The sequence below is a fragment of the Notolepis coatsorum genome, assembly GCF_963971535.1.
Source record: "Notolepis coatsorum genome assembly, chromosome: 5".
Lineage (NCBI taxonomy): Eukaryota > Metazoa > Chordata > Actinopteri > Aulopiformes > Paralepididae > Notolepis > Notolepis coatsorum.
Window position 1 is genome coordinate 203,847,429 of NC_140169.1, and position 27,657 is coordinate 203,875,085.

A 27,657-nucleotide genomic window follows, 5' to 3' on the forward strand; every position below is an offset into this window, starting at 1 on the left:
ATGATGAACTGCACACTGAAGAAACAAGGCAAGGCCTTATGAGAAGATTCACACTCTGGGATGAATGGTCCTTGACTGAGGTCCCCCTGTGTTTGTTCAGAAGGGTAAATCTGCATTTTATTATGAGGCCCCTAGCTCAAGGAATCAACTCCAACAATCGCTAAGAATGTAGATTCTCCCCTCTATTGCAGAATTGAAGACCTTGATCACTAATCACTGTCGATCAAGTTGTACATGTTTGAATGAATTTGTTATCCTTGCTTTTGTCTACCCTCGTCTTGTTGTCTTATTGTTGTGATTGTATGCTGTGATTTATATGATATATTTATGATTGCTTTATGATTGTCTCTGTAAACTCAACATAACTGTAAATGAGGGAAACCTCAGTTAACCTTTCGAGTATAAATAAAGGTTTGAATGGTTATGTTATGTTATGACTTTGCACATATCTACCACAGGAAGGTGCTGTTTATTTCTTGCTGCCAGGATGGCTGGGTGTGGCCACTGTTGTATTGGCTAATATGTTATCACTTATTATGTCTAAGCAATGTTTACTTTGTGTCCGAGTAGACTAGACTTCCATGGCATTTATTTCTACTGCCTCTGCTCCCTGTGTGTCCATCTGTTCTCTCTCACTCCCGTCTTCGCCCCCTATCTCCTCGTAGCCGCTGGCTCTCCTAATCGCACACACCCCACTCCTTCTCTTCAGGAGCGCCACCCCTACAATCACCAGGATCACCAGACCAATTACCCCCAAGGCTAGTCCCGTCGTCGCCCCCCCCAGACATCTGGCTCGATTCTAGGTGAAACCTTCGTACCATGTCATCCATTTCCTTGGGCGTGGCCAGCTTCCACGCACTGGTCCCAGCGACTCTTACCCAGCTCTTGTCCTCCTCAGTCATCACCATGACTGTATTGGTGGCGAGAACGCTAACCAGTGGAGGTCGAGTGAAAGGAGGTAGATGGATTGGCAGCAGTTGTCCACCGGTGAACAGTCCTGACTGGACACAGTAGTGAACATCACAGCCATTGCTGACTGCGGCTAGATGTTGGCTGAACTGGGGAGGGCACCGCCGTTGGTCCCCCGCCAGGGGGTTGGCTGACTCACAGCTGAACAAGCCTGCGAAGGGTACAGAATATATGCGGCCAATTTCATAGTCATTACTCACGCAGATCATCAGGCCCTCAGAGAGAAGCTTTATTGGAGTGAAGTAAGGCGGGCAGCTTTTGGCTTTCGTCAGGGGGTTCAGGAGGGAGGGGCCGTAGAGACCTCCAAACAGATAGCCGGAGCTCTCTGGGGCTTTTCCCTTTACTGAACACCAGTAGGTGTAGACAAGAGCAGAGCGAACACGGTAGTAGTTCGCACACACTTTATAGTAACAGGTAAAAAGCCACAAGAACCCACAGGCATAGCTTTCATCGTGGCACTCGTACGAGTTGTAACCTTGCTGTCTCACTTCATGTCGCAACACAGTTGGATAGTAGGGCGAAAGGCAGGAGTAGTCACCTGTATTTGGGTTCTTCTGGGCCAGGGCCTGGCAAAGCGGGTCTGCGTCTGGGCTGAGCTTTGTACACTGCTGGTAGACACCGCCAAAACTAAGGTTGGTGGCAGGGCCCTCACACGACCCGTCGTCCACATTGGCCTGGAAGTTAAAGTTTGCTGACTCGACTTACACTACTCGCGGGTGTTAACCGTGTAGTAGCTCTCTATAGCCCGACTTACTGATTCAGCCACCTTGCCAACTGTGGGCTCTGGCAGATCAGGTAAGGTGTCTGTGTTTATGAAGTAGTGTAGCGGTAGTCCTGACCGGTCAATGCCTACCAGGTTGTTATAGGTGCTTGCCTGCCACTTCTCCAGGGTGATGCCAGGGAAGAAGGGTATACCTCCATGGCTCTGGGTCAAAGAGTACTGAATATTGGACTGATATGTTTGAAGCGCCGAGCTCTGTTCTGTGTTCTTGCTGCTTATGTCGAATTTGAGCTTGTCGAAAAAGTTCAAGCCAGCTGACACAGTGAGGGAGGACATTTGCGACTCACTATCAGACACATAGGATGAGCGGAGGTAGTCTTCCTGTACTAACGAGGCCCCGGCATCAACACTAGTGATCACATGGGTTCCATAGTCCACTACCATCCTCTCTGAGAGGTATGTTGCACGTTTGGTCTGGTTGTTTTCAATGGCGTCCGCGATCTCCTCTGCTTGGTGAGTGAAGCGGGCGTCCAAGGTGAAGTCAGGATACGCCTTGACTGTGTAGAGGAAGTTTCGAACCTGTGAGAGAAATGGTTACAAAATCATTACTTTGGTGGTTTGTTGTATTTGTTTGTTTTCTTAACCCTTATGTGGTGTTAGGGTCTCCAGCGACCCGTTTCAAGGTTATAATATGTAATAACTACCATGTAGTTGATTTTATTAGTACAAGGCTTTATGATATCCTCCACAACACATATATAAGCACAGCAAAACTATGTTTCACCATTTTGAAAATGCTGAAGGTATCTGCAGAAAAAAAGGTACGACTGTGGTGTTAGGGTCATTCTTGACCCGGCAAGGTAAAACTATACTATAAAAATACTAAATATAAATAAATAAAATAATAATAAATATACTAAACTTTTTTTCAGAAGTTATATTCTAATATTGTTCTATTATATTCAGAAAACATTATTATCTATGGATTTCACATTTAGTATATTATGATTGAACAACCTAATTTTCATCTTAAAAATAAAGGACATGATGTGTCTCGGGGGCCATCAAATCAAATTACAATGGGATTATATGGTTATGACTGCATATAATGTTAGTTAGGATGTAGTATTAACTATATTGAGTGATACTCCTTTCTTTTTAGTGGTCAGGACTGAGTTAGACCCCGGGTCAACATTGACCCGCTAACAACGGTCAGTGGTGCCAATTCCTAACACAACATGAGGGTTGCTGCCACTCAATTATTTGTTTGTTTCAGTTCAATAAATCTTGTTTGTTCGACAATAAACAACGACCTGAATCCTTCATCTAAATGTATACAATGGGCCACAAAAGCAAGACAAATCTACACTTCTGTTATAGTAGAATCTGTTATGCCCTCTTGGTTCCGCACTTTGTTTAAATTTTTTGTTATGGTCTGATGATGTGGGTTGGAGTTGAGTGGGTATAGAGGAGGGGTTGTTATTATTACTACGTAGCTATTATATATATTCATTTATAATTTCATATAGTATGTATTACTATGTTTAGCTAACTCCAATCCATAGACCACCGTAACACTTCCGGGATTCTGAAATCAGGGAGGAGATTGCGGGGGGGTCAAATGAATGAATGTGGACGAGAGCCGTGATGTAAGTGGTTGCCGATACGGCTGTGGGGGTGCTGGAGACATGATCGAATAGACGTTTATGCGCCTCGCTCTCCTGAACACGGCGTGACCCATAACTAATCGATCAGAACTAAATCGGCAGAGAAAAAGCCCGTTTTAAAGCACCTATTCCGCATGGACATGCGCAGAGTGCCCATGGAGTCTGGACGACGCGAGATGACGCTCGAATGAATGTGGACTGTTCCATCAGAGGGGGAAGCTTCGGTGGTCATGTAAGTGGCTACAGACCGCTGCACTTAAATATAAATATTAGTCTACCTGGAGACTCAATGAGGTAATTGTAGATGTCGCCATAAGACGCGTCTGGCCATTTAGTGGGATAATTTTTTCATTATCCTGTTCGGCTGAAAGGACATTGGCCACCGAAGCTCCGCCCTCTGATGGAACAGTCCACATTCATTCAAGCGTCATCTCGCGTCGTCCAGACTCCATGGGCACTCTGCGCATGTCCATGCGGAATAGGTGCTTTAAAATGGGCTTTTTCTCTGCCGATTTAGTTCTGATCGATTAGTTATGGGTCACGCCGTGTTCAGGAGAGCGAGGCGTATAAACGTCTATTCGATCATGTCTCTAGCACCCCCACAGCCGTATCGGCAACCACTTACATCACGGCTCTCGTCCACATTCATTCATATGCACCCCCCGCAATCTCCTCCCCGATTTCAATGTAACGCGGAAGTGTAGTGGTCTATACATCAGACCAAAACAAAGAATGTAAACAAAGTGCATTACGAAGCGGTGCTCTTTTTCCTGGAGGTTGCTGTTTGATGGCATTAAAGATTCTACCTTTAAATACATGCTGAATCCTGCTCCACTGTGCACCCAAAGTATAGGTTTCAGCGTTTATCCCAGGGCATGTACAGACTGGACAGTGGCCCCATTGACCTTTTGTTGAGTTTTGTGGATAACTAGCCTGAGCTGTGGGGGCCAGTAAGAGGAACGGCGTGGATGGTGCTGAGAACGGACTCTACCGATCCACATCTGAAGTTTAAGTCTGTTTTTTTTTCTTTTTTTTTAACTTTTTCTCCTCCTTTTTCTGTGATTTCTCTCCCCATCCCAATTTAACTCCCGTGCCAATGTCCTGATCGTTGCTCGCATATGCCCCCCACTGGCCGGTTGTAGGGTGGATAGAAGCCTTTTGCATCACATGTCCTACATGTGGAGGCAGCCTGTCACATCTTTTCACCTGCCAGCGCGGACTCTCATTGGCGAGGTGTAACGTGTGGGAGGTCACACTACCCTTGCCATTTTCCTGACTTTGCTGTTCAGGCGCCCCAACCGACCTGTAGGAGTCACTGTTCACAACGACCAGATTACCACCCATCGACTTCCACCCTCTAACGCCGACAGCCGGATTCGAACCCGGTGTCTCTTGCGTTGGTGACGAGCGCAATGTCCGCTGCGCCACCCAGCCGCCCCAAGTTTAAGTCTGTTTTGAAATTTTGTTGACAGCGAATTCTTGTCTCAACTCACCAAGAGGTTGAATGTGGTACATCAACCAAAAGTGCTTGCCCTTTGCCGTCTTTATCCCTTATGTGGTGTGTAGCGGTGTCCACTTATAGTGCCTATAACCTTTACCGTTGGGCGCCAGACAGGTCTAACCCCTGCCAATGAAGATAAAAATACCTTTTTGATTTGGTTAAATAATTAGGCCTATAGCTCCGGCATAAGACTGTACCACATAAGACAAATAATAATAATAATTTTCATTAGACAAATAATATAATAATTTTCATTAGACAAATAATATAATAATTTGATTTATAGGTCTGGACTAATGGCCAAGATAATCACTAGGTGAGTTGGATAACAAAGAAACACTCAGGAGTCATGCCCAATTCAGTCAAAATGTCCATGTATTGGATATTAGTCAAAATCATAAGAAAAACTCTTAGAACACAAAACAATTCATTTACAGACCAGTTCGTTCACGCAGTTCAGTGCATTGGGTTCTGTATCGTTAGTGGCTTAGCTTGGCATCGCCTTCTGCACTATCTCGCGTACGTGCACGCGTACTGAATAAACCACAAATGTACCTCTAATACCAGTATTAGTCTGACCACACCCCTCATCAGCTTACCTTCATAAGCAGGTGTGTGGTCACCTGCTCTCCTCCTTCTCGCTTTCACCACAAGGAAGAGGTGCCTCGGTAGATCCCCACACTTGACACCATGATGGAAGAAATTGGATTAGGAACAGCTTGGGAAACAAGGATACGTTGACATCATATCTTTATTTTCTCTCTCACTATTTTCGAGAAAATACGGCGATATTGTCTTCGTACTGGAGTGTCTAGAAGATGATGATCATTCTACAAACCCTCCACCGGTTTTCGTATTGGGAGCACGCCGCTGCATGCTTCTCAACTGCAGTTCCTTGCTGTGTTTGTTGGGGTGAAACCTGTCAGGCCACAGCTGAACTGTCGGACATGCCGCTGTTGTGAGGAGCGGTGCGTTCCAGGTTGGGTGAGTAGTGTTTGCTGGCGGGCTCCACTTGTCTGTTAGTGCTATGGGGGCTACTAGACAAAGTTTATGGAAACCGGCCCCAGGCTAGGGTCCTTTGTTTAGCCGTCTAGGCGACAGAAGGCCTTGGTCTGGCGACCATTATAGTTTTAACTAGTGGGCCGCGACCATTGACACTGGTGATCCCTGTGTGTTCTGGACGAGTGGATTCTCTCTGTCACCGTGTTAAGACCCCATCTTTCATATCCAAATGAGAGTATTCCTTCACGAGGGGATATGTGCATGTAATGTGCGATAGCGGCAGATTCATGTTCAAAGTCAGCTATACAGGCCAGTTGGTACTGTGCTGATTCCGCCGGACGTGTTAATGTCACCGTTGTGAAGCGGTGTTGACGTCTTGTTTTCTCTTTTCTCTTAAAAAGTGAGGAGGGTTCAGAACGGCGGCCTGTCTGGGTGAGTGTTATGTCATTGTTTACATGTTCATAGCTTACAGTTAGCCGGTCGGTGGCCTGGCGCGAGGTAGCTTGGCTTCTCGCGCGCCGCCGGGAGCTCGCTCCTGATCGCGTGCGTCGTAGATCGGCGTCTCGCGAGCGGAAGCGATAGCACCCGAACGGTTGGAGCAGCCGTTAGCTTGATGCTATTCTGTTGAACGTGCTTTGATTTTTAACATGTTTTACACTCTTGACCACGACGTCATCCTTGACAGGGGATGTTCGTCAACCCTGCCTGAGCCTAGACGGGGATTGCGTCAACAAAGAGGGCTGTGTTCTACGGTGGCTTGTGACTGCACTTCGCTGATCTGCGTTCCGGGCAGGTACGGGGTTGGCCAGACCCTCATAACACGTCTTCTGGTTTTACCTTGCTAAATGTATTGTGAATGACGGTGTTTTTTCCCAAAGCGTGTGTTGTTGCAATGCATTTGAGATACGTTGCGGGTTGTGTGTGAGCTGTTTTTGTCACTGGCAGTAGCTTCTCCGTGCAGGTCGTGATGTATTGATCTGGTTGTTGTGTGAGAAACATCATGGTGTTTATGTGTACCGTGTACTCACTACTAAGGCAACTAACCTATGAAGCTATGCTTGGTGACGAGTGAGTAAAAGAATGTTCTTTCTCAGACTGTAATGACAATGGACAGTGAGTTCACACATTAACAGGTTTTCCTGTTTTAACTGGCCGTATTGAGGGTAAAATAGGAGGATTGTGTTTTTCCCCCCCCGGTTCCCTGGGGACTTTATCACCTCCTATCAGACATGTTGTGCATTAATTGTGTCTTTTGTGTGGTAGGGATACGATGTAACTCTCAGCTTGATTGCTGAGGTTGTGCTAAATCTGCTGGAGAAACTTATTTCCTAAAGGGAAATTGGTTTGGTTGCTGTCATGTGTGCTTAGCAAGGCCTGTGGTCGATACTAATCAAGAATGATGTATTCTCTCATTGTGATGATGATGGGTTGTGTGTGTCATGTGACCTACAACTGGGTTGTACTGGCCACAGAAGCACATGTGTATGTTGGACCGGGGTTCTTAGAGCCCTCTCTATTCTGTGTTTTTCCTTAGTAAAAATCAGATAGCAGGTTAGCTCGTGCGCTGTGTGGAGCTGTGAAACGCTTCATAGAGCTGACTATGACTGTGTCATATTCTCTTTTTGTCGTTACGTCGTATCATGGGTGTGGGGTCGTAAAGGGGTGAACTGGTAACCTTTCCTCTCCCCATTGTTCTGTCGGTCAGGGGTACACCCCCTGTCCTTCAAGGTTCCCGTCACGTGGCGGTTCGGCACGTTACGGGGGGGGGGGGGGGGGGGGGAGGGAGTTCCTGGTCCCACGGCCTGGTATATTGGGCGTGTGCACCGCAGGAATTCCCCCGCCATAGAGTACGTCACCGTGCGCGTCTCTGTTGGTAGGACTTCCGTGTGCTGTTCAGGTCCATGTGATGGATCTGTTTTCAGGGGGGGTGGTCAGGGCTCCTCCTCACCAAGCGCCTACTCAGGCCTTCTGTGAGTTCGGACTCCTTCTTCCATGTGATCCATGTGAGGAAGCCTCCATCAGAGTACAGAGCCTTCCTCCTCAGATTGTCAAAGTGAGTGGACCCTCTAGAAGGGTCCTTTTCTATTGTATGTATATTCGATTCAATTCGTTTATTGAGTGTGTATGGGTTCGGTGCCTCTTCCCCGGAGGCCCTAAAACCAGTTTTTTACATGGCTCAAGGTGCAATATATTCTTTTCAATCTGTACAGCTCGCGTGGGAAGTCTCTCTGGGGATCCCCGTCTCTTTCCTATGGGAGGGTGGTGGGATGTAAAAATGTGAACATTTTTTACCCCGGCTGTGTAGACTGGGATACATACTGTTGATGCTTCCTTCTTTCTATTCCAGAAGTGTTGGAGTTAGGGAGTGTCACACCCCTCTTGTCGTTCCCCTGGGCGCCTTGGGGATTCAATGACAGGTCTAAATAGCCTGTTCATTGATGGGGGTGTGTCCCGACGCACGTATAGTGCTAGCTCGCTGTAAACAGGCGATTGACTGGCACGCCTTAGTTGCTTGTGGTTGAAACAGCGTTTTTATAAAGCAACTGAGATGGGGGTTTTTCCTCTTCCGGCGACCACATCCCATGACCTGGGTGGGTTGTCGACGGATCCTCGTTCATGTCTGGGGGATGATGACGGGATGGATCTGAACATATGTAGTGGGGTCTCACGCCCTTGGGGTGGGCCACCAGGCGCGGTTCGTCCCGACGTCTGGGTGGCGCCTTCTTTTCATGTTAAGATCAACACGCATATCTGCCCTTCTCCTGGAGTAGGCATGTCGGCGTGGTTAGGGCACGGGACTGGTTCTGGTCACGCTGGTCCAGATCAGTTGAACCCGTTGTCCGCCGGGGATGCAGATCTGCTGTTCTGGTACCCTGAGGGACTTGGGCTTTTTTCAGGGGGAAAAATGCCAGGTCGGTCTGGGTGTCACAGGGTTAAGCGCTATGGAGACCCTGGTTGGGTATGTTTTTTACTCAGCACTGTCGTCATGGCTTACAGCCATGCCATTCTGTACGCGCTCGATCTCGTCGGATCTCGGCCGCTACACAGGTTGGTCCTGGTTAGTACTTGGTTGGGAGACCGCCGGGGAATACCAGGTACGGTGTGCTTAGGGGCTGGTTCTCCATTGTTTTTCGCTCCTCTCTCACGCATGGCGAAGAGGGGCCTGTGGGGGTGGTTTTTTGACCTCCTCTGGTGACCCTGTGCTTCCCGTACCGCCAGGCCCGGTCCGAAGTGATGTTTGCGACCCGTAGGCCTGGGTTAACCCTTTTTGGAAACTGAAACACTTGTACTGCGGTATAGCCGGTGTATACCCGCAGGTGTGTTTTGGAGTTTTTTCTTGAGGGGTTATAGGAACAACCACCGCATTGGGTAACACCGAGGTGGTTGATTCCCTGGTGTGTTGGAGCAGTGTCAACTCCCGGGTTCACCGGTTGAGGGTGCCCCTGCACGTTCATGACGTCTGCCAATCGTGTCAGCCTTCTCTGCCTCGACCCCTCTGGGTGGGGGTTGTTAAATGGAGGCTTGGTCATGCAACACCGCCAGCTTACGCTCCTTCCGCCGGGGCGGCTGTGTTCAGCTGTCCCCTCTGGCGCCTGTCTCGTCCGCAGTCTCCAGGCTAGGGTTAACAGCCTGTTGCCTGGTTTTTCCCCGGTGCGCTGCCTGCTTCCGTTGGTTAACCTTTTTTGTGTGCTTACGGCCATGCTGACTGCCTATTCTGCAGGGTCAGTGTGCCAGGCGGTGTACTATTGGGGGGACGGGGCCCGCTCGGCTTACTGGCCTGGTTGGTTCCGCCTGGGAATACCAGGTGCAGTAACTGAGGGGCCTTTGTCCGAATACGCTGGCGATGTGGGGGGCGGGGCACTACGTGCCCACCTGGTGGGGTCTTGATGCTGGCATCATGGACTTCTCCGGGCCCCCATTCCAGGGAGTCCAGTCCTTTTGGTGGGTCTGGGTCTTCCTTCGTGCTCCGCTGCTACGGCCTTGCCACGGGGTTGGGTTTGCCCTTGACCCCGTGATTCTGGGGGCAGTAACGAGGTTGTTCCTCCGTTCGTTCCCGGGTGGCATGCGGGTTGTGCGTGTGTGTAGTCGTGGGTCAAGCCACGGTCTGCTCACCCTGTGCGTTGAGTTGCTTGAGTGCCTCTTCGCACGGTCGGGTCCGTCGCCCTCCCGTGACGTCCCTAATAGGGGGGCTACCCTCCATTAGGGGGGGTCGGGGGGGCTCGGCCCTCCCTGTTCTGATGGTTTTGGGGGGCTGTCAGCGGGGTGTATTTGTCAGCCAAGTGGCTCCGCTTGGCCTCCCTTGTGCAGAAGGCGATGCCAAGCTAAGCCACTAACGATACAGAACGTTAGGTTATGACTATAACCAAGTTCTGTTAGTTAGGGGCGATGCTTGGCATCGGACGCCGCTGCAGCCCTTGTCCTCACCTTGTGGTGAAAGCTTGGGAAGGAGGAGAGCAGGTGACCACACACCTGCTTATGAAGGTAAGCTGATGAGGGGTGTGGTCAGACTAATACTGGTATTAGAGGTACATTTGTGGTTTATTCAGTACGCGTGCACGTACGCGAGATAGTGCAGAAGGCGATGCCAAGCATCGCCCCTAACTAACAGAACTTGGTTATAGTCATAACCTAACGTTAACAGGTATAGGCATTTGCCAATAGTTCCAAATGTCAAAGAGTTCGTGATGACCGCCACGCAACTGTGTGAATGAACGAAAAAATAGAAAGTCTCTAACGAAAATATGTGTGTGGGTGTGTGTGTGTGTGTGTGCGTGCGTGTGTGTGTGTGATGCGAGTGTAGGGGGAAAAGAGGGGCGTTGGACTTGGGCTGGAGGGGGTAGAGAGAGAGATGTTTGGTTGGGGCTGGAGGGGTAGAGAGAGATGTTTGGCTTGGGCTGAAGGGGTAGAGAGAGAGAGATAGAGGCGCGTTTGGCCTCGGCTATGTGTCGCCGTCGTTAGGAAGCTTGGAGAGGGGAATGTTTGAGTCGGAGACGCTTGCGTCACAGCCTCGGAACAGGAGCGCAACCAACAGTGCAGCGTGTACTTTACCGCACCGAAGTCCGCGTTGGGTGAAGATGACCAGGTCGTAGACGTCCGGACTATCCCCGTTTCTCATCCATCCCGTGTTAGGTAACGTTTACTGGCGCGTTTTCAACTTCTCTAACTCCGGTTCATGTTCTCCTGCTCCTCACATCGGCTGCACGTCTTCTTTCAGGTAAACAACATTCAAACTCGCCGCTCTCACTTCCGCGTCATGACTTCGCACGTCTCCTGTCTCACGTCTCACCAGGCCAAAACCCCACCGTCTGACGTCTCACCTCTTATCCGCTATCAGATCCCAGATGAGCGCATCCGTAATTGACAGACATAAAGGGACAGGCGCACTTTTACCAGGCAGGTTAAAGCCGCTCCGTTACACTCTCCCCCCATTGTGAAAGACCACCTTTGGTGGTGAACACCAGTCACTCGAAACCCAGGAACTCGTCCTCTGAGCTATCTTCATTTAATATCTCCAGGACCTCCTTCCTTTCCTGTTCGTCCAAATCCTCCGCTGTAGGGTAGAAAGGTTTGAGGTTACAGACATGTACTGTTCTCACATCTCCACCAGTGTCCTCTCGTACAACTTGGTAGTTGACGGGACCAGTTTGTTTCATTACACGATAGGGTCCTTTCCACTTGCTGGCCAGTTTGGCAGTAAAGTTCTTGGCTGCACTGGACTGTGGAAAGTTCCTTACCCACACCCTTTCTTGGAACATGAAACTGACATCCCTCCTGTTCTTGTTATAGTTTCGTAGCTGTCTCACACGAGCCTTCTTACTACTTTCCTCGGCTTTGGCGTGGAGAGTCTTCAGCTGATGAACCACATCATACGCCTGAGCATCAGGAGGAAGAGACTTGCCTCTCAGGACTTTGTCCATTGGACTGTTCAGTTTCCTTCCAAGCTGTAACTCTGCAGGGGTAACTCCTGTGGTTTCTTGAACTGCCGAATTCAAGGCAAATCTGAACTCTGGTAAGTACTGATCCCACTTCCGGTGGTTGTCTTCCACGTAGGAGGAGATCATACACTTCAGAGTGCGATTCACCCGTTCTGTCATGTTCGTCTGTGGGTGATAGGCTGTCGTAAGCTTGGGTGTCACTGTCCATTTCTCGCAGAGCTCTTTGAATAAAGACGACACAAACTGTGATCCTCTGTCTGACAATATAAAATCTGGCACACCCCATCTCGTAAAGATTTCTTTCTTCAGTATGCGGGCGATTGTCTGTGAGTTTGCTTGTCGCATGGGGAAGAATTCCACCCATTTTGTGAAATAGTCCACTAGGACAAGAAGATACTCATTTCGTTCTGGACTGCGTGGAAGGGGTCCCATTATATCTACTCCTAGCAACTCATTTGGTCCCTTTACTGAATGTTGCTGAATCATTCCTGCAGGCTTCCTGTTGTCGGACTTCAGGCTCTGACACTTCACACAGCATTTGACATGTGCCTTGACATCGGTCCACATTCCTGGCCAGAATGCCACTTCCTGAAGCCTCTTGTAGGTTTTGAAGATACCCCCATGTCCACATAGCGGGTTCTCATGATAAGCCTGGAGGACTTGCGGAATCAGGGTTGCTGGGACATAGACCCGATAATGACACTGTCCATCTTGTCCTTGTGTTTTTCGGTACACCTTATCCTCCAGGACTGAGTAGTCATTTTTCACAGAACTTCCTTCCTCTGCCAGAGCCTTAAAGATGGTCTCAATTTTGGCATCCTTGTGTTGTTCCTCCCATATCTGTGCAAGGGATATCGGAAGTGTTCCAGAATCCTTCTTGCCGGAATACAGGTTGCATCCAGCACCTGTTGGAATCCTGGAAAGTGCATCTGGAGCACTATTCAGTTTTCCTTTTCGATATTCAATGATGAAGTCGAATCGCTGAAGTCGCAGAGCCCACCTGATCAGACGACTTGTAGTCTTCGTGGATCTCAGGACCCACTGTAAGGCAGAGTGATCAGTGATGACAGTGAAGAGTCGTGGTTCCAGATAGTGCTGCCATTTCTCCAGAGCCCAAATGATTGCAAGGCACTCTCTCTGTTGCAGAATAGTTGCTTTCTGCTCGGTTTAATGTCCGACTTGCGTACGCCAGCACTTCTTCAGTACCACCTTCCTTCTTCTGTGTCAGTATGGCTCCAAGACCAGTATCACTTGCGTCAGTGTACACAAGAAAAGGATGATCTGGGTTGGGATGACCCAAGATAGGAGGAGATGACAAACATTCCCTCAGTCTGTTGAATGCATTCTGGCACTCAGGACTCCATATGAATGGTCGTCCTTTCTTTTTTAGGTCATTGATCGGCTCAGCAATCTTGGAGAATCCTGGAACGAATCTGTGGTACCATCCGGCAAACCCCAGGAACCGCTGAACCTCTTTGATATTCTTCGGAACTGGATAGGTTCGGATGGCCTCAACCTTGTCAGGGTCTGCACAAACTCCTTTGGCACTGACGATGTGTCCAAGAAACTTTATTTCCTGGAGGCAGAACTTGGACTTCTTCAGGTTGATGGTCAGATTTGCTTTTGCAAGCCTCTCTATGACTTGCTGTAGATGCTGGAAATGTTCGGTCACAGACGTAGAATAAACAATGATATCATCGAGGTAGACGAGACAGATATGACCACGGAGATCTCTCAAGACAGTCTCCATTAGTCTTTGGAATGTCGCAGGAGCATTTTTCAGTCCAAAAGGCATTACGTTGAAGTGGTACAACCCACGAGATGTGATGAATGCAGTTTTTGACTTACTCTCTGGATCCATGGGCACTTGCCAATAGCCACTGTTGAGATCAATCGTAGAGAAGATCACTGATCCAGAGAGTGATTCCAGGATCTCGTTGATGTTGGGTAGCGGATACGCATCAGTTTCGGTCACCGCATTGACCCGTCTGAAGTCCACACAAAAACGGTGACCTCCATCCTTCTTTGGAGGCAGCACCACTGGGGAGGCCCATCCTGAGTATGATGGTTCGATGATCCCCGCACTTAGCATATCTTTCAGTTGCTCCTCCACAATGGCTTGCTTTCCCGGAGCCATCCTGTATGGCCTTTGTTTGATCGGCACATTGGTGGTGGGGTATATCTTGTGAAGTAGCACATCTGTTCTCCCCGCCTCATTTGTGCACACTTTGGGGTACGACTCAAGAATTCCTCTTAACTGCTCCTTTTCATCATCTTGCAGTTGCGCTTGTGTGACAGCATTGTGGATATACTCCTTCGCATCCAGGCGTACAGGTTCCAGTGTCAACACAGGAGGAGGAAGAGCACTTATCAGGCATAATTTCCTGGGATAGTGTCGTTTCTCCTTCCTAGGACCATTTGCACTACCTGGTTGAAATGGAAACATTTCGGCAGGGTTAGATTTGAAACTATATTCCCCGTCTGCCACGTTGATTTGTAGCCCACTGAGATAAATGAAGTCCAACCCCAGGACAACTCCAAAAGCCAGGCCTCTCTGATCCAGCACGACTACTGGTAAGGTGAAAAGTTTCCCGTGAAGGTCGATTTCCAGCTTCCCCCAACCAAGTGGAACTTGTGCCTGTCCATTAGCAAGATACAAAGGTCCATCTTCCCAGGGAGTAAGCTCTTCTTTGGTTCTGTTGAGCTCCGCCCATAGATACTCATGGAGAAGGGTGTAACTTGCACCTGTATCCAAGACAGCCTTTCCCCGCCAGAGTGATGGGTACCACCAATAGGGTAGGTGGGCCACAAGGAGAACTTTGTTTTGAAGTACTCGGAGAGAGGTTCTCCACGGTAGGTTGTGCTGACTTGTCACGTCGTTTTGAGGTGACAGCTGTGGACACCAAGCTGTTACTTGGGTGTTGACCTTTCGGCGCAGAATAGGTTTTCTGTTGTCGATTGAAAGATTTGGAGTGGTCAGGAGGTGTATATTGGGGACAAGATCCAGGAGGATGTTGTCCCTTACATCTCCAACACATCACAGGCGGTCCATCCTGGACTCGATTTGGAACGCTGGGCGTCCTATTCTGAGTTTGAGGAGCTCTTAAGTTGGTCCTCTTGTCATACTCAAGTTGGAGCTTGTGATCCCTTTCAAGTTGGATTCCCAGACGCACCAACTCCTCGGTGGTCTGAACTCGCCCTCGGAGTTGACTTGCAAGATACGGTTTGATGTTTTTCAAAATCATTTTTACTATGGGCTCTTCAGTGAGAGAGGGTTTCCACTTTTTACAAAGAGCCCTATAAGAGAAAGCGAAGTCTCTTATAGTTTCCTTCTCTCCTTGGATTTTTGTTCTGATTCGGTCTGCTAACTCGTCTTCATAATCATCAGTTAGATAAGCAGACATAAAAGCAGTTTCAAATTGGCTCCATGTAGTTACAGAGGATCTGGCAATCTCCCACCAGTCACGAGCTGTACCATGAAGCACGGTTCTGAACGTTGCCAGGAGGTCCCAGTCGGATAAGGGCTGTAGCGCCAGAAAATCATGGCATTTGGTCAGATAATTCAGTGGATCAGGGTCATCATCCAGCTTTCCATAGGTTGGAAAAGTCAGCTTGATACTCTTTGTGATGACTGATCTTGTAGATAATGTGGTTGGAGCAGTGGTTGGTACAGTTCTTGAGCTGGCCGTTGCCAGCGGAGAACCTGTACTGAATGCTGAAGGTTGTGTGAAAATAGAGCCTATAGGCAAAGTTACGGGGTGAAACAGTGAGGTGGGAGGAATGTTAGTGAGTTTCAGATCGAGAGCATCCAGTTTCTTTTCCATAGAGAGAACTTTATTCTCGTGGTTATCCGATTGCTCCTTCATCTTAACTCTCATCTCCTCCAGTTGGCTGTTTACCCGAGTCACCTGGGTAATACAGTATTCCACTCCTTTGGATATCATATCCACTCCTTCCTGGGTGACTTGTTTCACCTCTTTGATTTCCTTCTGAACTTCTACTTGGGACTGTACCACCATGAAATTAATCTGCTGGGTAAGAGTTTGTTCAGATGCCTGATTCTCATCAGCCATTATGATTTTGGTGGTTTTGGCCAGATTATCCATTTCTTTTAACACATTATCTTGGAGGGTGACGATGCATGTCTTGAGATGAGTGTAGTTGGCCACCGACTGATTTCCAATAGCTTGGATTCTTAGGTCAGAGCGGGTATTGAAGTCCTGCACATATTTGGTCAATTGTTGCATTCTCAATTTCTGCTGATCCATTGTCTGACACAACTGTAACCAATTTCCCTGAGTTTGGTAAGCCAGTTGGTTCAAATCCCTTGCCAGGGTAGCCATGACTCCTGGTAAGTCAATTGGGGACAAGGTGTCGGAGGTTGGGGAAGATATGGAGTCTGAAGAGGCAGCCTTGTGTTCTCCAGAGTCAATTGAGATTTTTCCAGGTTGCAGAAGAACATTGGTTTCCTCTGTTAGCAAAGCAGGGTCCGTTTGGAGGTCGATTAGTGGTTCCTGAAAATGCACACCTTCTTTAGGCTTTGTCGCCGGGAAATGCATTGGAGACTCCTCCCCCTTTCGACGCTGAAAATTCTCAAATCTCATTTGTATAATACCCCTTTGGTCAGGTCTCTCCGTATCAGACCTTAAGGGGGTATCAACATCAGGAGGGTCTGGTCCCTTTAGATCCCACCCTAGACCCTCTGTTTTTGTGTCTAGGTCTGGTGGGTTTGGAGGCGGGCTGCTTGGTGCAGGTGCAGCCTCTGCGCCCTTAGACATTGTGAAATCAGTGGGTGGAATGTGCTTTATGTAAGGTTATAAACCCAAAATCAATTATTTAGAGCAGCACACAGCACATTAATGAACCCACATAGTCGAGCAATGCTTCAAACCTTCACAATATAATTTGTTTCACCTTTCAAAAGTTGTCAACTGTACCTTTAAACAAAAAAACATAATGCCCCTTTAAAGAAAATAGTGCCATGCACCTTTAAACAAAACAGCGTAATGCACCTTCAAGGGAGATAGTGCCATGCACCTTTAAACGAAAATAGGGCAATGTACCTTTAAAGAAAATAGTGCCATGTACCTATAACCAAAATAGCATAATGCACCTTTAAAGAAGATAGTGCCATGCACCTTTAAACAAAATAGCATAATGAACCTTTAAAGAAAATAGTGCCATGCACTTATAACCAAAATAGCATAATGCACCTTTAAAGAAGATAATGCCATGCACCTTTAAACAAAAATAGGGTAATGTACCTTCAAAGAAAATAGTGCCATGCACCTATAACCAAAATAGCAGAATGCACCTTTAAAGAAAACAACAAGTAACATATATGTATATTTTTTCTTTAACACAGTACCTTTAAACCTTGGTTCAGTTAGGCCCTCAGCCCCACGTTGGGCGCCATTTTATGTAGCGGTGTCCACTTATAGTGCCTATAACCTTTACCGTTGGGCGCCAGACAGGTCTAACCCCTGCCAATGAAGATAAAAATACCTTTTTGATTTGGTTAAATAATTAGGCCTATAGTTCCGGCATAAGACTGTACCACATAAGACAAATAATAATAATAATTTTCATTAGACAAATAATATAATAATTTTCATTAGACAAATAATATAATAATTTGATTTATAGGTCTGGACTAATGGCCAAGATAATCACTAGGTGAGTTGGATAACAAAGAAACACTCAGGAGTCATGCCCAATTCAGTCAAAATGTCCATGTATTGGATATTAGTCAAAATCATAAGAAAAACTCTTAGAACACAAAACAATTCATTTACAGACCAGTTCGTTCACGCAGTTCAGTGCATTGGGTTAACAGGTATAGGCATTTGCCAATAGTTCCAAATGTCAAAGAGTTCGTGATGACCGCCACGCAACTGTGTGAATGAACGAAAAAATAGAAAGTCTCTAACGAAAATATGTGTGTGGGTGTGTGTGTGTGTGTGTGTGTGTGATGCGAGTGTAGGGGGAAAAGAGGGCCGTTGGACTTGGGCTGGAGGGGGTAGAGAGAGAGATGTTTGGTTGGGGCTGGAGGGGTAGAGAGAGATGTTTGGCTTGGGCTGAAGGGGTAGAGAGAGAGAGATAGAGGCGCGTTTGGCCTCGGCTATGTGTCGCCGTCGTTAGGAAGCTTGGAGAGGGGAATGTTTGAGTCGGAGACGCTTGCGTCACAGCCTCGGAACAGGAGCGCAACCAACAGTGCAGCGTGTACTTTACCGCACCGAAGTCCGCGTTGGGTGAAGATGACCAGGTCGTAGACGTCCGGACTATCCCCGTTTCTCATCCATCCCGTGTTAGGTAACGTTTACTGGCGCGTTTTCAACTTCTCTAACTCCGGTTCACGTTCTCCTGCTCCTCACATCGGCTGCACGTCTTCTTTCAGGTAAACAACATTCAAACTCGCCGCTCTCACTTCCGCGTCATGACTTCGCACGTCTCCTGTCTCACGTCTCACCAGGCCAAAACCCCACCGTCTGACGTCTCACCTCTTATCCGCTATCAGATCCCAGATGAGCGCATCCGTAATTGACAGACATAAAGGGACAGGCGCACTTTTACCAGGCAGGTTAAAGCCGCTCTGTTACAGGTGTTTGGGTCAAATTGATCCGTTAAATTTTTTTAAAACAAAACATCAACTGATATAAACTCCATTGACTTGTATATGCAATCTGTCTTTTCAAAGAGGTGTTTTTCCTAATAATATGAAATCAGCTAAGGTAATTCCAATATTTAAAAATGGAGATAAGCATCAAATGGACAATTATAGACCGGTGTCCCTACTTCCTCAATAAAAAATAAATATTAGAGGAATTATTTGTGAAATAACTGGATCTTTTCTTTGGCAAATACAAAATATTCAGTGGACACCAGTATGGGTTTATGGAAAATATAACTACTACCTATGCAGTAATTGAGATAGTAGAAGAAATAACAAAGTCAGTTGAAAATGATGAGTCTTCTATTGGGATTTATATTGACCTGCAGAAGGCTTTTGATACTATAGATAACAGCATATTAGTGAGAAAATTGGAGAAATATGGGATACGAGGTATCTCGTATTGGCTGAAGAACTACTTGGAAGACAGACAGCAATGTCTGACAGGAAGATGGCCTGTGGAGTACCCCAGGGATCGGTGATAGGTCCAAAACATTTTATACTTCATATTAATGATATTTGCAACGTTACTGCACCACATCACCCCCACCCTCATCCACCTCCACTGGCTTCCAGTCAAGTCCCAAATAAATTTCAAGATCCTCCTCCATCCCTACATCCCGCCCCGGAGGCTGCGGCCTTCTGACTCCGGTCTCCTCTCCATCCCCACCACCAACCTGCGGACTGTAGGTCCCAGAGCCTTCTCTGTTGCCGCACCCACCCTCTGGAACTCACTCCCTCCAAACATCCATAGCGCTATATCCCTGCACTCCTTCAAATCCCAACTCAAAACCCACCTCTTCACCAAATTTGATTTCCCCTTTTTTTTCATTTTCTTTCTTTCTTTCCTTTTGATTATTATTTTGTTGTTACGTTATTCCCTGTTCCCCTCCAATGGATTTCCAGTTCCGGGTTCGCGTTCTGCGATCTGATTGGCCACTGACGTACGCTAGTTCTGCCCCCCGGTAAGTTATCTACGCCAGTGCCAAACAGCTGTTTCCGTGTTTCCGCCTATGACTTTATGTCGCGCCTGCATTATCCAATTCATATCAATCGAAATAACGGATTGTTTTCATCTCTCTATATTAACGTGATTCCACACAACTCTACTAACAGCCTGCAGCCTGCTCAAATGTTCAAAACACGACCTCATTATTGCGCGAACGGCAGCCACATCAGACAACAGACGACTGGTGTTGAAACATGCCAGTTATTAGGCTACCTTCTAACGCCGGAGTGAGCATGGCATAAGAATAGCCTAAAAACTGCATGAGCATTCTATTTGTAGGTAATATGCTCTTTAGATCACAGGCTGGTCATGCATAATCTCGCCCACCACACTCTTCTACCGAATTGACTATAGGTCATGCAAGTCAATCAATAGATTACACTTTCTGTAGGCCTAACACTCACCTACTCATTCTGTTGTGACACAACATGACATGTTAGGGTTGTCACGTTTCCGTAATCATGTTTGAACCAATGTGTAAAAAATCTGTTTTAGATTAGGCTGTAAAAATCTGTGCTATAGGCTATATTTAGTCTAGTTTATTAGACATAAAGCATTTAAAAATACTTTGATTAGTCTATCAATAGCATTAACCATACATTGTCAAGGTTGACAGAATAAAGTCTATATCAACTTATTTCCATCAAGGACCTTGGTGTAGGCTAATAACAGAACAGATTGACAGCCTAATAACTGGCATGTTTCAACACCAGTCGTCTGTCGTCTGATGTGGCTGCCGTTCGCGCAATAATGAGGTCGTGTTTTGAACATTTGAGCAGGCTGCAGGCTGTTAGTAGAGTTGTGTGGAATCACGTTAATATAGAGTGATGAAAACAATACGTTATTTCGATTGATATGAATTGGATAATGCAGGCGCGAGCAGGCAGCGTCTATTCTTTTACCAACGGATTTATTAGCGCACATAAAGTCATAGGCGGAAACACGGAAACAGCTGTTTGGCACTGGCGTAGATAACTTACCGGGGGGCAGAACTAGCGTACGTCAGTGGCCAATCAGATCGCAGAACGCGAACCCGGAAATCCGTTGGTAAAAGAATAGACGTGCCCCGGCGAGACAGCACCCCCAAAATTGCCTTTTTGCTTTTTTTTTTTTACGATATTGAGAGTTTGCTATATTTTGCTTCCTAAACATGTCTTCAATGAAACTAGTGACATTAAAACGTCAATAACACACATTTAGTTGTTTATTTGATTTAATTTTGCCTGATTGCATCCATAAATGTGCACATATTTAATGGGGAAGTGCCTCATTTGCATATATAAACATAAAATTCAGAAAACTTGCAATATTTTCTTTCTTAGTTTATATGTACATAACAAACTGGGAAAGTTTCATAGTGATATCTATTCAAATATTTCTTTTGCCTATTAGGGGGTACTACACTGTTACTACACTGTTTGTAGCCTGTGTGTTACAAAGGGTCAGATTAAACCGAATATATATATTTATTGCTTGAGATCCCTTGTATAATATTTGTATATCGTTTGATATCCCTTGTATATTCTTTGTATATATACACGGAATATCCCTTTACCTGGGTACAAACCAGACCATAATATTCGTTCTCCTATTGGACAGCGACCCCTAGGCGCCAGCGACCATACCCCCAATGGCAAGTTCAAAGGCAACGCCAAGGCATGTCTCAACATGTCCAGGTTTGCGCAGTAATACGAGACAGAACTGAGGTTGGCACTAGATAATTCACCTTACGTATGAATACGGCGCAGGTGGAAACAGCAGCAATTCGTTCAAAGTATCAGTTCATTCAGTTCATCGTTCGTTCATTACTAGTAAAGCCTTCACCACGAGTCAACGACCAAGTGAAGTGAGCAACCTTGCGTCTAAATAGAGCACTTAGAACATGTGCGAATAAGATAGTAAAAGTGTCATAGTTTAGTGAAGTAACGTCAAGTTCAACCTAGTTTAATGTGAAGGATAGTACACCGGAGAACCTACACCGGCGAATGCAGAGCCTTTTCTGGCTGGATTATATTGCTTTGGTACCGTGGCTGCTGGAGCAGAGAACCGTCTACCCCACTGTCGTGTGGGATCTACCCCTGTGAGGAGCACCCTCGAGCCCACCTCTAGGACCAGAGGCTGGCTAGCTTTCATCCATGCTGTCGAGCATACTGGATTATAGCTGCTGCTTTGTCTGCCGATCAAGGAAGTACATGTACCGCCTCCCGTAGCTGGAGCTTCTTTATTCCTCGTTGACCCAGACTTTGCACCCGAACATTCCTCTACCCCTGCCGGCTTACAACCGGAGGGAACCCCCCAGTGTCTCCAGCTGACCACGAGTGTGCCTTATGTAATTACTATGCTACAGGTGGCGTCAGTTATACCCATCTTACTATTCTCATGGACTTACGCTCTTGACCTACTTTAAGTGTTCTTCGCCTTACAAGCGCAAGTATAATTCTCAATCTGTAACCTACCGTTGCTGCTCTAATAATAATAAATCCCTCTAACTAGAACTTTATGTGTCATTGCCGTATTCTTGTGTGGGTGTTCATCAGATATATTCATGTACTGTATGGCCAGTAATTAAAGTACATAACTAAGTAGTGGTTTAATAATACCATACTCTCAATACAGTCAGGGAATTGTACCCCTCAGTTACAATTGGTCCTTCGAGCCGGAGGGTATCAGTGTAATATCTAATATAATATTGATATTAACCATGGCCAGCGGTGAACACTCCCCAAGCGGCTCTCCCAAGCTAGAACGCCCGCAGCGCAAACGTCAGCCCCCTCCCTATCTGGAGGACTACGCTGTCAGTCTAATACCTAGCTTTATACAGACGTTAAATGCGGAAAAAGCGGATAGTAAAAGCATGTCAAATCCTACCGACCAGGCGACCCTGCCAGTAGAGAACCCAGTGGGTTCTAACGAAACTGACCAAGCTCACGGGGGGGACCAGGGGGGACATGACATGACTATACCCCCAGACAACGTCAACGGAATAGTCCCCCGAGAGCTCCAGGATAAAGAAAGCGCTCCAGGGACAGAACCCGACACACCACCAGAAGAGAAGCGCGCCCAGGAGATGGATCTCGAGGCGCGCCCAGAGAACAGATCTCCAACGAGCACTGTCAGAAGCCGATCACCTCCGTCAGTGTCATCCCCCAGCGAGGCGGACCAGATGCTGGCGCAGGCATTCATCGCCACCCTGGCAGCCTCCACCGAACGCGATCGACTTCAGGGTGAACGCGATCGACTTCAAGCACAGACGCTTAGTGAGCGCGAACAGTCTTCCATGGAACAAGAGCGCCTCCGGGCGCAACAACTAAGTGAGCGCGAACACTCTACCATGGAAAGAGAGCGCCTCCAGGCTCAACAGACGAGCGAGCGTGAACAAGCTGCAGACCAACGAAAGCGCCTTCACGCGCAACTCCAAGCGCAAGCCCTTAGTGAACGAGAACACGCTGCAACCGAGCGAGAGCGCTTCCAGGCGCAACAAAGGAGTGAAGACGACCGCATAAAACTGGAGACCAGACGCCTTCAGACGGAAGAGAACATTGAAAGAGGCCGCGCCGATGCACAGCGCGCCGCCGCCAATGCACAGCGCGACGCCGCCCATGCCAGCGCCAATGCACAGCGCGACGCCGCCAATGCCCACCGCGAAGCAGAGCGCGACGCCACCCATGCCCAGCGCGAAGCAGAGCGCGACCGGCTGCAGGCGCAGATGATAGAACAATTGATTGCCATGGCGACACCCCCTCGCTCTGCACGGAGCTCCCGGAGATCATCACGACAAGGGTCTAGGGCACCTTCCCCTACCCGACGAAGCGACCCGGGACCCGGCCAACAAGAGGATCCTGTCTACGTCTCCGACCCCCCTCCCCGACCGGTCCATACGAGACCCAGCCACCGGGAAGAACCGGCCTACGTCGCCGAGAGACTGACTAGAAGACTCAAGGACCTAGAAGAGGAAGAGGAAGAGTAGGAATGTCAAGCCCACCAGCAGCAACGTACTCTGGACCAGGAGGCCCAGTACAGCCCCGACGTCAGCCCCGAGTCACTGCACTACAAACCCCCGACCCAACTCACGGGTGAGTTTGACGTACAGTCAGCACCGAGGAACAGCACCTGGGTACCCGGCCCCTGGTACCCACCAAGTACCAACCCACGACAACACGTACGGGGAGACTCGCCCAGGAGGCCTCTCCCCCAACGCTCACCGATGTGCCAGCCATCCATGGCATCGTACCTTGGCACACCGACGTTCCCGGACTTTACGCACGAGGACAGAGCACAGTACACGGAATTACGGATGTGCTTAGAGACTATGATGTCCGACGTCCCTGATGAGTCGTACAAATATGCTATCCTCCTCAAGCATCTCAAGGTGCACAGAGCGCATAATATAGCGCTGGCATATTCCAACTCAAGCACCCCATACTCCGCGGCTCTAGTGGCCCTCGACCAGCGTTATGGATGCATATGGGACTACGTGATACAAGAAATAAGGAATATTGATCGTCTCCCCCCAGCCAAAGACAATAGAGCATTGGATGACCTCTCTATCAAGGTACAATCCCTGGTAGGGATGCTGGGGTCCCAAAATGAAAAAGGGATACATGAACTATATGCTAACTCTAATGTGGAACGAATACTAGAGAAGCTCCCTCCAGCCCGCCAAGAGCGCTTTCGGCGGCAGAGAGACCACCGTGATCCCGACGGTCCCGAGCCATCCCTCCTAGACCTGGCCGACTTCCTCGCGAGAGAAGTCAGCAGCCTACGACTGGATACGTTCGTGTGGAGTGGACCAAGCCCAAGAGATGGACCTCGGAGATCTAATGATAACCACCGGTCAGTGACTGTTATGCACCAGGCCGAGTCAGTGCCGCAGCACGAGAACCACAGCAACCCCCCGACCAAAGGGGAGTGGAAGATTGAATGCCAGTACTGTGAACAGGAACATCGGCTGTATCAATGTGACACTTTCAAGAAGCTGACCACGGACGAGGTGAGTCAGTGGATCAAAGCCAACCGCCGCTGCTTCCGCTGCGCGCGCAGCCATATGGCAGCTGAGTGCCGTTTAAAGAAGAAATGCAGCAAGTGCGACGGCGCCCACTTGGAGGTCCTGCATGACATCAACAAGCGTCCGCCAGGACAACAAAGTGGGCCCGTCACGGTGATGTATCAGGCCGAGGCGGTGGCACCAGTACCGAAGATCCACCAGACCGCCCCCTGGTGTACCGACTGCTACAGCAGACACTGGGAGTCACGGTGCTACTCGGACGACCGCGAGTCGGCACCACTCCAGAAGATCCAAGGCAACCCACCAACAGGAGTGCTCCACATAGACCAGCATAGCGGGACCCCCCGAGTGCTCATCAAAGTGGTCAGAGTGCTCCTGAGCTACGAGGACAAGGTCCTGGACACTTACGCCGTCCTAGACGATGGGTATGAAAAGACTCTCCTCCTCGCATCCGCCGCAGCCCGGCTGGGTCTGCGGGGTGCCAAAGGAACAATGACAATCCGTACCATTAGAAGAGACCAGAAGACCATAAAGGGTGAAAATGTCTCCTTCAAGATAGCAGCGGTGGACCAGCCCGAGAAGCAGTATAGCATCACCAACGTCTTCACCAGCCACGACATAGGCCTGTCACAGTACACCTACCCCATCCCACAGCTGATGGCGAAGTACGAGCACCTACGCAGACTACCTATACCGCTCATCGACGGCGCCACACCGACCCTGCTTATAGGCTCCGACCACGCGGACCTAATTCTCCCAATTGAGGCGGCCCACATCGGACCCAAAGGATGCCCAGTCGCGGTTCAGACCCGACTGGGGTGGACGCTCCAGGGCCCCCTCTACGGACTTGACAGTCAACCCACGTCTACACGCTGCCTGCACACAAAGGTGAGCGACACCGGTCACTCTCTCGTACAGCCCGTTGAGAGGCTATTGACATTAGACGAGAGGCCTGTGAGAGAACCGTGGGCCTAAGAAGAGGGAGTTCCGAACTCCACCCCCCTCAGCTGCGCTCCAAGCGACGTAGCTGACCTCGAACCCAGCACCCCAACTGACTTCTTGATGGGGCGGCCGGAACCGGCCCCTCCTCAGACGGGGTACAGACCAAACAAGAGGACCAGACGGAGGATGTGGAGACCCAGCCAAGCACAGCCCAGTATACCCAGGAGGGCCGACCTGCCTCACCGCCACACCCGACCCGTGGCGAGGCTGATAGAGTTGCCAAGGCTCCCTGACTCCCTCGATGACGATCATGACCCACTGACTTTGTAGATTGCCCTACTCCCCACAACAGACATTGAGTAGTTGACAGGACTATTAATCTGTCTTTGCTTTATCTAATTAGGTGCGGACTAATTAGGAGGCGGCTGTTACAAAGGGTCAGATTAAACCGAATATATATATTTATTGCTTGAGATCCCTTGTATAATATTTGTATATCGTTTGATATCCCTTGTATATTCTTTGTATATATACACGGAATATCCCTTTACCTGGGTACAAACCAGACCATAATATTCGTTCTCCTATTGGACAGCGACCCCTAGGCGCCAGCGACCATACCCCCAATGGCAAGTTCAAAGGCAACGCCAAGGCATGTCTCAACATGTCCAGGTTTGCGCAGTAATACGAGACAGAACTGAGGTTGGCACTAGATAATTCACCTTACGTATAAATACGGCGCATGTGGAAACAGCAGCAATTCGTTCAAAGTATCAGTTCATTCAGTTCATCGTTCGTTCATTACTAGTAAAGCCTTCACCACGAGTCAATGACCAAGTGAAGTGAGCAACCTTGCGTCTAAATAGAGCACTTAGAACATGTGCGAATAAGATAGTAAAAGTGTCATAGTTTAGTGAAGTAACGTCAAGTTCAACCTAGTTTAATGTGAAGGATAGTACACCGGAGAACCTACACCGGCGAATGCAGAGCCTTTTCTGGCTGGATTATATTGCTTTGGTACCGTGGCTGCTGGAGCAGAGAACAGTCTACCCCACTGTCGTGTGGGATCTACCCCTGTGAGGAGCACCCTCGAGCCCGCCTCTAGGACCAGAGGCTGGCTAGCTTTCATCCATGCTGTCGAGCATACTGGATTATAGCTGCTGCTTTGTCTGCCGATCAAGGAAGTACATGTACCGCCTCCCGTAGCTGGAGCTTCTTTATTCCTCGTTGACCCAGACTTTGCACCCGAACATTCCTCTACCCCTGCCGGCTTACAACCGGAGGGAACCCCCCAGTGTCTCCAGCTGACTACGAGTGTGCCTTATGTAATTACTATGCTACAGGTGGCGTCAGTTATACCCATCTTACTATTCTCATGGACTTACGCTCTTGACCTACTTTAAGTGTTCTTCGCCTTACAAGCGCAAGTATAATTCTCAATCTGTAAGTAAGTAAGTAAGTAAGTAAACTTTATTTGTATAGCACCTTTCTCAGATAAAATCACAAAGTGCTTCACAGAAGTAAAACATAGCAACATAGAGATGAACGCACTACACATAAAACAATTCTGACACATCGTAAGCATAGTTACAATTAAATAACTAAATATGAGTGCAACTAAAAACAAAACAACAATTATAAATAAATAAACAACGTATACAACCAGGAATTATTTAAAAGCCTGTCTGAATAAAAACGTTTTCAACTGTTCCTTAAAAGTGGATAGGGAGTCAAGTGAACGCATAGAAAGGGGGAGGGTGTTCCAAAGGGTAGGGGCCATAAATTGGAAGGACCGGTCACCTTTTGTTATTAACCGGGTCCGTGGGACAACCAGGAGATTTTGGTGGGAGGACCTAAGTGCACGACTGGGGGAGTAGGGGCGCAGTAAATTAAAAATGTACACAGGGGATCTACCTTGGAGGGCTTTAAAAGTTAAAACAAGAATTTTAAAATGGACACGATAATTAATGGGGAGCCAATGTAGAGTGGATAAAATGGGGGTGATGTGGGCACGCCTACTTGTCCCAGTTAAAAGCCTTGCCGCTGCATTTTGAATGATTTGCAAGCGGTTTAGCACAGATTTATCCAGACAGGTAAAAATTGAATTGCAATAGTCCAGGCGTGATGAAATAAAAGCATGGATGATCATTTCCATTTCAGCTCTAGAAACAACAAATCTTAATTTGGCAATGTTTCTGAGCTGATAAAAACATGACCGTGTGAGCTGGTTGACAT

General features: G+C 48.0%; 1 protein-coding gene across 1 annotated transcript in view; it reads right to left on the reverse strand.

Annotated features, from left to right (window-relative positions):
- Positions 1-571: 571 nt before the first annotated feature.
- The window catches only part of LOC311228517 (macrophage-expressed gene 1 protein-like), a gene marked incomplete at both ends in the record, with an annotated part of 55,082 nt that continues 27,996 nt past the window's right edge, over positions 572-27,657 (reverse strand). Inside the window, 4 exon segments of the mRNA XM_084314419.1 lie at positions 572-781; positions 783-1,671; positions 1,673-1,681; positions 1,683-2,269. Coding sequence (XP_084170545.1) covers positions 572-781; positions 783-1,671; positions 1,673-1,681; positions 1,683-2,269 — 1,695 coding nt within the window.